Source organism: Palaemon carinicauda, chromosome 16, assembly GCF_036898095.1.
Source record: "Palaemon carinicauda isolate YSFRI2023 chromosome 16, ASM3689809v2, whole genome shotgun sequence".
Classification (NCBI taxonomy): domain Eukaryota; kingdom Metazoa; phylum Arthropoda; class Malacostraca; order Decapoda; family Palaemonidae; genus Palaemon; species Palaemon carinicauda.
This window is the reverse complement of record NC_090740.1, coordinates 68,185,640-68,197,624: the sequence shown is the minus strand read 5'-3', so window position 1 is coordinate 68,197,624 and position 11,985 is coordinate 68,185,640. Positions and strand designations below refer to the sequence as shown.

Below are 11,985 nucleotides of genomic sequence, written 5' to 3'. Positions count from 1 at the left end.
AACAGTAATGCAATTTGTATTTTTCATCAGCATTATACATTACATATACTGGTATTGGAATTACTATACAAAGGGCTATCACAGAATAGTTTACGTGTCTTAGCTATAAAGTTGGGCTATTCTGATTTGAGTGGTTGATTTGAAAACGATGGCCGCGAGAATAATTATCACAAAATCATGAATATTTGATTTGTCATTTAATAGGGATTTGTCGCAATCTAACGAGATCGTGAAGTATAAACTCGCGTAAAGCGCGGGCTGGCTGTACTTTGAAAAACTTCATTGACTAAGTTAAAATAGAAAAGCTATAAATTTTTCTTTAAAGAACCCCCATTACAAAATCACCACTAATGATAAATTTTCTATTGTCCCTGGTATTATTTGATTCAATTTTAAATCAACTACTTATAATAAAAAAAAAATATGGAATCTTTTCCCTTCCACATTTCTTTTGCTGAAGAGAGAAGAAATGTATCATTCACCATCATAACTTTGAACTTGAGCAATTTGTTGTCTAGAATTTCTTACAAAACCTTTAACATAATTTCTTGAAGCAAAATTTCATTTGTATATACCTTCTCCACTATACAGTATTTGGATAGGATTCATGGATTTTGGCATAAATGAATTAATTCATATATACCTTATGCTCATGCTTACTTGCTTTTTGTATAGCTATGCATGTTGAATAGTCCTTCCCAAAACACATTTCACAATACATATTTTTTCTGTTATTTATGGTAATTTATTTCATGAAATTAACAAATTCCTCATTTAGTGATAAGTAATTCAATTCACATAGTTTCCCTCCTTCCTCATCCTTAAATTACCCGGTAACTCTTGAATGTGTAATTAAAAAAAAAAAAAAAAAAAAAAAAAAAAAAAAAAAAAAAAAAAAAAACTTTACCCCTACCTCGAAAGTAACATTCTTCCTATTGTTTTAGGAAAGTCTCTTAGTTTTAATTAATGTATGGGGGCAAATACATATTTGGGAGGAGTAGAAAGATATCTTTTATTATGTACTACCGTAAGTACTTTTATATGATGTTTCCATTTTTTTCCTATGAACTTGGTCATAAGCAGCCATCAACATAAAATTATTTTCTTTGATAGTACTGTATCCAGTATACAAAAAATTTAAAAAGTGGCTACTAAATGGTTTTGATAATGTTATAAGAATTATATATATAAAAAAAACATGGACAAAATATCTACAATAGCTTTAATGGCATTGGCAAATTAATATTTTGCAATTTTATAGCTTTTGGGGATATCGAAAAACTATGTACGCTAATAATCTTACATTATGTTGTAGCTAAGGGAAGGATGTCTATACAATGTATGCATAAACGGGATGAAGCACTGCAATATCTAAAACATACCGGTACGTCCCCTTAATAACCTCTCAACTAAGTTTGGAATAAACACTTTCATTTACTGCGTATAAAGACAATGACTGGTTGCAATTACAAACTAATCTGTTTATATCTAAAGGATAGTGAAGAACAACACGAATATTATGATCGATGTCAGCCGAGTGTTTCGACTGGAAGAGTTCTTTGAACCACTGAGCTCTCTTCCAAGTTTTCATAGGTCTGATTAATGTTGTACTAATAGCCTGCATAACAATATTTTCATCAATTCGCCCAAGACCACTTTCATACAACATAATTATATCACTTCCTTCACTGATGGTCGATATCATTTTCATCACAGCAAAAGTGTCTAAGTTTTTGACCATGTACATTTGTGATAAGGAAACTAACTGCAAATAAGACTGGAAATCGGCATTTTCCATGAAATCACATTGACACCCATACAGGTAGTGAATGAGCATTTCCAATGCAGCTTTCTTAATTTCTGGAAGCTTTATACATGCACTAGACCCTTCGGCAAAACTTCCCATCAGCATTCCATTCAAGACATCATTTTTTTCTGAAAGAAACTCACGATTGGCACTCAAAGTTTCGCCTCCTTCTAAACTGAATGTTACATCCTTAACTTCATCTGAGATGAACTTGCACTGCTTCGAATCATCTGATTCGGACAGCCTTAAAGCTGCTTTAGCAAAAACTTCCTCTTGAGCTTTTGATTGCTCCTGCTGCACATGGATATGCCTTGCAATGTCATCTTGAGAATGGGTTCTCCTCTCAGAACAGGCAGGACATTTCGCAGGTTGGATTTGTTTACCTAACTGTTAGTGGGGAGGCAGGAAGATAATTTTAGGGGGTCGTAATAATGGAATACATTCAATTTATTCCTAAGAAGTAAATGTAATGATCAAATCATAAAACTAATGATGAGAAAATACCAATCAGCAAGCAACTGAAATAAATTTTCCTCAACTTTTTAAGTCCATATTATTTGCAATTTTAATAATGGTATATCAAAGTTTAAAGTAAAAAATTAGTAACTACTGTAGTGAACCGTATTTCCTCTTATCTTCACAGTCAACCACTGACAATAATTCTTTATAAGATAATAAAACGAAAAGAAAAATTATTCCCAATTAGTGGTGTCCATCAATTACTGTATAATACAAGTAGTGTTAACCTTACTTGAAGAGTGACAGCAAGGCGGGAGATGGCTGCCGTTGCATACATGTAGCTTGCTTCACTTGGAGGTCTGTCTGAATGCAGAACTTGCATCAATAAGTCCATTGCAGGATATGAAACCATGAAGTCATAAAGAAGTTTAGGACATCTGAAAACAGATAAAATTCAAGTAGCAAATTTAAAATAAAAATAGTGAGGTACTGTATCTAAAGTATTTTTCAACATGGACATCAAGAAAGGTAGAAATAAATTCTATCATCAAAATTCAATTTTTTCATACTATACTCGTAGAGTACTGAGAAACCTATGTTACCATCTTTTCCATTTCTTGATCATAAACAATGCTTATATTTAGTAAAATTCATATCTTTGTAACTGTGGCCAAATTCCAGTCAAAGGAAGAAATGTATGAACAGATAGTGTAAGTAGCTTGGACTATGCACCTGTGCCTAACTGGGTCTTTGGTAGTTAACAGTTAACTGAATCCCTATCTGTGAACTTATGAACTGGACAACAGCCATCAGGTCTTTGGTAGTTAACTAATTCTCTTCTGTAAACTCGTCAATTGGATAATGGCCCTCTGGTCTTCGGTAATTAGCTAAATTTTAATCTGTAAACTTGTCAACTGGACAACAACCCTCAGCTCTTTGGTTGGTAACCAAATTCTTCTCTGTAAACTTGTCACCTGGACAGCAACCCTCAGGTCTTTAGTAGTTAACTAAATCCTTCTCTTTAAACTTGTCAACTGAACAAAAGCCCTTAGGTCTTTGGTAGTTTACTAAATTCCTCTCTGTAAACTTATCAACTGGACAACAGCCTTCAGGTCTTTGGTAGTTAACTAAATCCTTCTCTGTAAACTTGTCAACTGAACAAAAGCCCTTAGGTCTTTCGTAGTTTACTAAATTCCTCTCTGTAAACTTGTCAACTGGACAACCCTCAGGTCTTTAGTAGTTAACTAAATCCTTCTCTGTAAACTTGTCAACTGAACAAAAGCCCTTAGGTCTTTCGTAGTTTACTAAATTCCTCTCTGTAAACTTGTCAACTGGACAACCCTCAGGTCTTTAGTAGTTAACTAAATCCTTCTCTGTAAACTTGTCAACTGAACAAAAGCCCTTAGGTCTTTCGTAGTTTACTAAATTCCTCTCTGTAAACTTGTCAACTGGACAACCCTCAGGTCTTTGGTAATTAACTGAATCCTTCTCTATAAACTTGTCAACTGAACAAAAGCCCCTAGGTCTTTGGTAGTTTACTAAATTCCTCTCTGTAAACTTGTCAACTGGACAACCCTCAGGTCTTTAGTAGTTAACTAAATCCTTCTCTGTAAACTTGTCAACTGAACAAAAGCCCTTAGGTCTTTCGTAGTTTACTAAATTCCTCTCTGTAAACTTGTCAACTGGACAACCCTCAGGTCTTTGGTAATTAACTGAATCCTTCTCTATAAACTTGTCAACTGAACAAAAGCCCCAAGGTCTTTGGTAGTTTACTAAATTCCTCTCTGTAAACTTGGCCAGGGCACTAGCCGCCCATTGAGATACTACCACTAGAAAGTTATGGGATCCTTTGACTGGCTAGAAAGTACTACATTGGATCCTTCTCTCTGGTTACGGTTCTTTCCCTTTGCCTACACATAATACACCGAATAGTCTGGCCTATTTTTTACAGATTCTCGTCTGTCCTCATACACTTGACAACACTGAGATTACTTAACAATTTTTCTTCACCCAAAGGGTTCACTATTGCACTGTAAGTGTTCAGTGGCTACTTTCCTCTTGGTAAGGGTAGAAGAGACTTTAGCTATGGTAAGCACCTCTCATAGGAGAAGGACACTCTAAAATCAAACCATTGTTCTCTAATCTTGGGTAGTGCCATACCGTCTGTACCATGGTCTTCCACTGTCTTGGGTTAGAGTTCTCTTGCTTGAGGGTACACTCGGGCACACTATTCTATCTATTTTTTCCCTCTTGTTTTGTTAATTTTTTTGTAGTCTATATAGGAAATATTTATCTTAATGTTGTTACTGTCCTTAAAATATTTTAGTATTCATTGTTTCCTTTCCTTACAGGGCTATTTTCCCTGTTGGGGCCCCTGGGCTTATAGCATTTAGCTTTTCCAACTAGGGTTGTAGCTTAGCAAATAATAATAATAATAATAATAATAATAAAAACTGGACAACCGCCTTCAGGTCTTTGGTATTTAACTAAATCCTTCTCTGTAAACTTGTCACCTGGACAACAACCATCAGGTCTTTGGCATTTAACTAGATCCATCTCTGTAAACTTGTCACCTGGACAACAACCATCAGGTCTTTGGCATTTAACTAGATCCATCTCTGTAAACTTGTCACCTGGACAACAACCATCAGGTCTTTGGCATTTAACTAGATCCATCTCTGTAAACTTGTCACCTGGACAACAACCATCAGGTCTTTGGCATTTAACTAGATCCATCTCTGTAAACTTGTCACCTGGACAACAACCATCAGGTCTTTGGCATTTAACTAGATCCATCTCTGTAAACTTGTCACCTGGACAACAACCATCAGGTCTTTGGCATTTAACTAGATCCATCTCTGTAAACTTGTCACCTGGACAACAACCATCAGGTCTTTGGCATTTAACTAGATCCATCTCTGTAAACTTGTCACCTGGACAACAACCATCAGGTCTTTGGCATTTAACTAGACCCATCTCTGTAAACTTATCAACTGGACAACAGCCGTCAGGTCTTTGGTAGTTAACTAAATTCTTCTCTGTAAACTTTTCAACTGGACAACAGCCCTCAGGTCTTTGGTAATGAACTAAATCTTCTCTGTAAACTTATCAACTGGAGAACAGCCCTCAGGTCTTTGGTAGTTAACTAAATTGTTCTCTGTAAACTTGTCAATTTCTTTTTATTCTCTCAATTTTAATTTTCTCTTGCATTTCATGACATCAATTACACTACATAATAAGACTTTCAGTGAAAATTCTTCTTGCCTTTAAGAATGCCAGTAGAAATCTTTTACAATCTGGAGATAATTTTGGGGAAATAAGCAGTTATCTGTACATATTTTTCTTGCAGTACGTTATACCTCAGGATACGAAATCAATTTGTTACAGAATGGCTTTCAGATAATCTTTTTGTATAATGAGTTGCATATTACATGTAAATCACCTAATTTGTTCCAAGCCCTACGAAAACACCACATTAAATTTTATAATAGAGGTAAAACCAGAATGAAAGGAGCCAAATACATTTGAAATATTTCAATATACCTAACCGCTAATACCTGTAAATGAGGTAGATATTAAAACAAAATGCAATAATAAATGAAAAATATTACACAAATGTGGAACCTTAAAATTTCGAGTGAGGCGGTGTCCGAAAGCAAAAGTGTCGGCAAAGGAGGAGTGCAAACGACCGAAAACATTAACAAATGGCAGAAAATGTTAACAATTAACTTTATGGAAACACTTGAATTTTTTTTTTTGCTTTGTTCTCATTTTTTTTACTTTACATATTTGCACTTTCTAAATGTCACCAATTTCATCAGCACTTCCACTTCTCCGTTTTTCAGATCACTTTGACCTTTACCTTGGCTTAATAATGGCCTCTGAAAAATAATGATCCAAGATAGCTTGTTTCTGCTTATTTTTCAAAAAGTTCCTGAAAGGACTTGGGCAAATGTCACTAAACTGCACAAGACGACGACCTGTGTGAACCTTTTCCGGTTGTTTCTTTTCTATGAAATCAGTCACTTTATGATACGAAGATAGTATCTCCTTAATTTCTGCTGTTATCATAATCATATTTCTGTCGTCCTCCTCACCGCCAGAAAACTGTTCCTGAATGACACTCAGTTGCATGGCTTCTAGCTCCTTCAGGTCCTCCGTCATAATTTCCTTTTGGTACTCCTCATTACTGTTGTTCTCATCGACGATCAGCCCATTGGAGCTTTATTTCCTCAATTTCAGGTTGCGGAACAGGTTCAGATTTGTCAGTGGTTTTGGTTTCACCTTCAGCTAGGCCTACATCAAATCCCTCAAGTCTCATGTGGAGACTACATCAGGCCGCAGCTTCTTCCACAAAGAGTTCAAGGTGGGTCTCAAAACCTCCTGCAAAGCTTGATAAATGAGTCTGAGGCATATCACAATATCGAAATGCTCCCACCAAAATTCACGAAGGGTGAGGTTTTTGCTGTTATTGATTTTGAAACATTTCTTGAAGGGATGTTTCGTATAGAGCTTCTTGAAATTCAAAATCACTTGCTGGTCCATAGGCTGGAGGAGAGGAGCGGTGTTAGGCGGAAGGAAGAGAAGTTTGATAAAGGAATATTCAGGGAGGATACCATCCTCGAGGCCAAGAGGGTGAGCAGGGGCATTGTCCAGCACCAGCAGACATTTCAGAGGGAGGTGGTTCTCTTCCAGATAACTTTCTGACAGTCAGACCAAAACAGAGGTCTCATTATCCAGGCTTTCGCATTAACCCCCCTTATCACTGGAAGCTTCTCCTTTAGCACTTTGTGGGTCTTGAAGGCTCAAGGACTCTCCGAATCATACACTAGTAGGGGCTTGACCTTACAATCCCCACTGGTATTGGCACAGAGTGAAACGGTAAGCATGCCCTTCACAGGCTTATGCCAGGGCAGCTTCTCTTCCGCCATGATATGTATCTGACAAACCACTTTTTTTCCAAAAGAGCCAGTTTTGTCACAGTTGAAGATTTGCTGGGGAATGTAGCCTTCCTGGAGAGTCAACTCATCGAATTTCTTAACAGAGGCTTTGGCCACTTTCATGTCCAAGCTGGCAACCTCCACATGTTGCACCAGCGAATAAATGCCAGTCTGTTTCCTGAATTTTTCAAACCACCCACGTTAAGCCTTGACCTCTTTGGGTGCCTGCTGCGATGTCACTCTCCTGTGTCCTCTTCGGCCTGAGCATGCATGAGATCATCGAACATGATGCTGGCCTAGTGGCAGATTACCGTCTCAGTGATCGTGTCTCCAGCGATTTCCTTGCCCTTAATCCAGAGGTGAAGTAGTCTCTACATCTCACCATGACATGGCTCCTCTTACTAGAAAGGACAGTCATGCACTTAGAAGGTGTTGCTGCTTTGATGGCTTCCTTAGTAAGTTAGCCAGAGCACCAGCCATCTGCTGAAATACTATCACTAGAGAGTTATGGGGTCCTTTGACTGGCCAGACAGTATTACATTGGATCCTTCTCTCTGGTTATGGTTCATTTTCCTTTTGCCTACACCGAATAGTCCGGCCTTATCTTTATATATTCTCCTCTGTCCTCATACACCTGACAACACTGAGATTACCTAATAATTCCAGTTCACTCAAGGGGTTGCTACTGCACTGTAGTTGTTCAGTGGCTACTTTCCTCTTGGTAAGGGTAGAAGAGACTCTTTAGGTATGGTAAGCAGCTCTTCTAGGAATAGGACATTCCAAAATCAAACCATTGTTCTCTAGTCTTGTGTAGTGCCATAACCTCTGTACCATGGTTTTCCACTGTCTTGGGTTAGAGTTCTCTTGCTTGAGGGTACACTCAAACACACTATTCTATCGTATTTCTCTTCCTCTTGTTTTGTTAATGTGTTAAATAGTTTATACAGGAAATATTTATTTTCATGTTGTTACTGTTCCTAAAATACTTTATTTTTCCTTGTTTCCTTTCCTCACCGAGCTATTTTCCCTGTTGGAGCCCCTGGGCTTACAGCATCCTGCTTTTCCAACTAGGGGTGTAGCTTAGCTAGTAGTAGTAGTAATAATAAATAGGATGGTGCATATCGTCAACAGATTTTGGCCATACTCCTTAGCAATCACACTCAACCCCATGGCACCCTCATACTTCCTGATTATATCAAGTTTTGTCTTTAAAGAAATCGTCCTCTTCCTTTTTCCTTGAACATCAGCAAAATTCTTGGGACCCATAGGTATAAAATTATAGGTTGAATAAAGCAACACGAAAACTAAAGGTATGAAATCAAAATCACCAACACGAATTCAATATCAATGAAAGCAGATGCTGAAATGAAATGGTTCAGGGATGCCAGCAGATGCATGATGGGATAGAAGCAGACCAATAGGAGAGCAGGATCTTAGGGTGAAACCAATCGTCAGGGTAGGGAGATAATCATTAGGAGAGCAGGATGATGGTGATAGGTGTAAAGTCAAACAAACATACGCCACATGAACTTTGAAATTTTGGGCGGCTGCGCGAATTTCGTTTTGAATCCTGAGTATTTTTTGTAACACGAGGCGAAAAAGTTTTCGTAAGTTGTTTCGTAAAAGGAGTTTTTTGCACACAGAAACTTTCGTATCTATAGGTTTTACTGTACTGAGAAATAGAATTTCTTTGAGCATACTTCTAAAAACTAGGAAATTTACAAAATGCAGATGTATTATAGAATGCAGTTGAGGAAGGTGCAAAACTTCAAAAGTCACACAAAGTTGTACTCAATGCTGAAATTTAGAAAAGAAAAGTAAATGAATTCTGAATGCTCTGAAAAAGTAAACTTTTGTCAAAATATGAAAAAAGGTTCAACTGGGTGCTTAAGGGGCCCGGCCGGTATGCCTATATATGGGGGTCTTCTTCTTCTTCTTTGTCTACATCTTTTCCCACTTCTATGTGGGGTTGATGTTTCTGGTTAGCTTTCTCCATCTACCTCTGTCCCACACCTCATCACCGGTTAATCCCTTTGATCGAAGGTCATCCTTGATACAGTCCACCCACCTTCGCTTTGGTCTCCCTCTCCTTCTCGTTCACTGTACCTACATTTCCATCACTATCCTCCCAATATACAGTTCATCTCTTCTCATGACATGACCATACCACCTCAGTCTACTTTATTGGATCTTATCTGATAGTTTTCTAACTCCTGTGGTACCCCTAATTACCTCATTCCGTATCTTATCTCTTCTAGCCACCTCACACATCCATCTCAACATTCTCATCTCTGCCACATCCTTCTTCTTCTTTTCTGTCTTCTTTATTGACTCCATACATTATTGCCGGTCTCACAACTGTCCTGTGTACTTTACCTTTCAACTTGACCCCTATTTTCCAGTCGCATAGTACTCCACACTCTTTTTTCCAATTCTTCCATTCTGTGGTTTATTTCTGCCCCAAGATCACCATCCTCTGCAACTGTTGATCCTAAATACCTGAAATTTTCAACTCTTTTCAATCTCTCTCTTTGTAAACTAACTTCCCCATTCCCCCCACTTTTCAATCTTAAATACTCTGTCTTTTTCCCGCTGATCTTCAATCCCCTATTTTCCATTTCTCTTCTCCACTCCTCCAGTTTCTCTTCTACTACCTCTCGCCTAGTGCTACACAGTATAACATCATCAGCAAAAAGCATACACTAAGGAGACTGATCTCTAATACTTCGTGTTACTACATCCATGACCAGATCAAATAGGTAAGGGCTCAATGTAGACCCCTGATGTAGTCCCACACTTACTGGGAAACTTTCTGTTAGGCCTATACTGCTCTTAACATTTGCTTCTGCCCTTTCATACATATCTTGGGAGATTCTTACGTATTTCTCAGGGACCCCCTTTTCTCTCATACATCTCCACAGCTCCTGACATGGTACTTGATCGTATGCCTTCTCCATGTCAATAAAGATCATATGTAATCCTTTCTGTTTTGCCTGATGTTTTTCTCTCATCTGCCTCAAAGCAAATATTACTTCTATAGTCCCTCTTCTAGGTATGAATCCAAATTGTTCCTCACCATTTGTTGTTTCATCTCTGAGTCTCTTCTCAATGATCTTCCCCATATTTTCATAGTATGGCTTATCAGCTTTATGCCTCTGTAGTTGCCACATTCCTGGATGTCTCCCTTCCCCTTATAGATGGGAATGATTAGGCTTCTTCTCCATTCCTCTGGCATCTTTTCCTGATTGAAGAGCTTCTGCGTCAGGTCTCACAAGATATCTATGCCTTCCGCACCAAAACTCTTCCATACCTCTACTGGTATATTATCCGGTCCTGCAGCTTTACTATTTTTCATCTTCTTTACTGCTTGTTCTACTTCTCTTCTAGTCACTCTTATGGCAACTGTTCCGTTTGGGAGTCCATCTCCAAATACTGTTCTTGGGTTCTCCTCATTCAATAGTCCTTCAAAATAAGTTTCCCACCTTCTTTTAGTTTCATTCCCTTCTGCTAGAACTATACCATTGCTATCTTTTATTTGCCTTATCTGTGTCAGGTCTTTAGATGCAGCATCTCGGGCCTTAGCAATTTGTAATATTTTCTTCTCTCTTTCTGGGTGTTTCCATCTCTTTACAGACTTCATTTAATGTCTCTGTCTTTGCCTTTGCTACTGCTCTTCTTGCTTCTTTCTTTGCTTGTTTATAGTTTTCTTTATCCTGGTCTTGTCCTGATAGATCTGCCTTCTTCTTGGCTTCTTTATTGGTTTTTACCCGTTCTTGCACCTCATCAATCCACCACCACGATTCTTTATCATTGGGAAGGCTTCTTCCTGATGACTTTCCAAGTACTCCCTCACCGATCCTTAGAATCACTTTACTATTCTCGGTCCACCATTCTTGTACATCTTCATGTAACCTTACTGCTTCCAGCACTCTTTCCTTAAATAAGACTCTCAGTTCTTCCTCTTTCAATTTCCACCACTTAATCTTTGGGTCCATTCTCATCTTTTTACTTCTCCTACAATTCCTTAGTCGGCAACCAATTACCACTAACCTGTGTTATGCTGCTACACTCTCCATGCCTATATGTGGGGGTATAAGACAAAAAACGCAAAATCCTGAATAAATTCACTGAGCTTTGTATGTCATTGGAGAATACGTACACAAAATATTTTGTCAAAATTTCTCTTACTTTCATAATTACTGGGTAATTTTTAAAAGTAACTCAATGAGCCAAAAACATAGATCCCTACGAGAAAATGCAGTATTTCTTTTGTTATCATAAATTAAGATAATTATTACATTTAGATATAAAACAAATGGCAAGCAATGGCATCTGTATAGACTCCATAAGTCACAAGACAGGAAGTTATAATTACACCCTTCAGTGCTAGCACAAACCTCAGAGTGAGTACACGTTTGGGTTTGACCTCTGACATTTGCTGACTTTTACGACTGTTTTTCTTGGCTTCGGCAAGAGTTTCATTATGCAAAAGACGAAAAGACAATTTCAACATCTTACTAACACAAGGATGGAGAAAATTTGCTCTAATAAGAGTGGATTTAGTGAAGTAGAGAGTTTTGTGGATGGAGTGACCAGGAGCCTAAAGAAGCAAGATATTGAGCAAAGGGATCTTCCCTTATAATTAGATTATGATAAATAACATTGCTTTGGTTTATCATTATCCCAAAAGAAACAATAAATTCATAATAATCATGATTTATCAATAATGTCTTTGTAAAAATAAAGAAAAACTTTGAATGCCCGTATCTCAAATCTATA

General features: G+C 37.7%; 1 protein-coding gene across 2 annotated transcripts in view; it reads right to left on the bottom strand.

Annotated features, from left to right (window-relative positions):
* Positions 1-884: 884 nt before the first annotated feature.
* Positions 885-11,985, bottom strand: part of LOC137655757 (uncharacterized) — a 488,837-nt gene continuing 477,736 nt past the window's right edge. For both annotated transcript variants that reach the window (XM_068389839.1, XM_068389840.1), the window contains exons 12-13: positions 2,559-2,703; positions 885-2,194 (exon numbers count right to left, since the gene is read on the bottom strand). In XM_068389839.1, the coding sequence (XP_068245940.1) occupies positions 1,406-2,194; positions 2,559-2,703 (934 nt within the window). In that variant the 3' untranslated portion in view covers positions 885-1,405. The remainder of the gene's footprint in view (positions 2,195-2,558; positions 2,704-11,985) is intronic.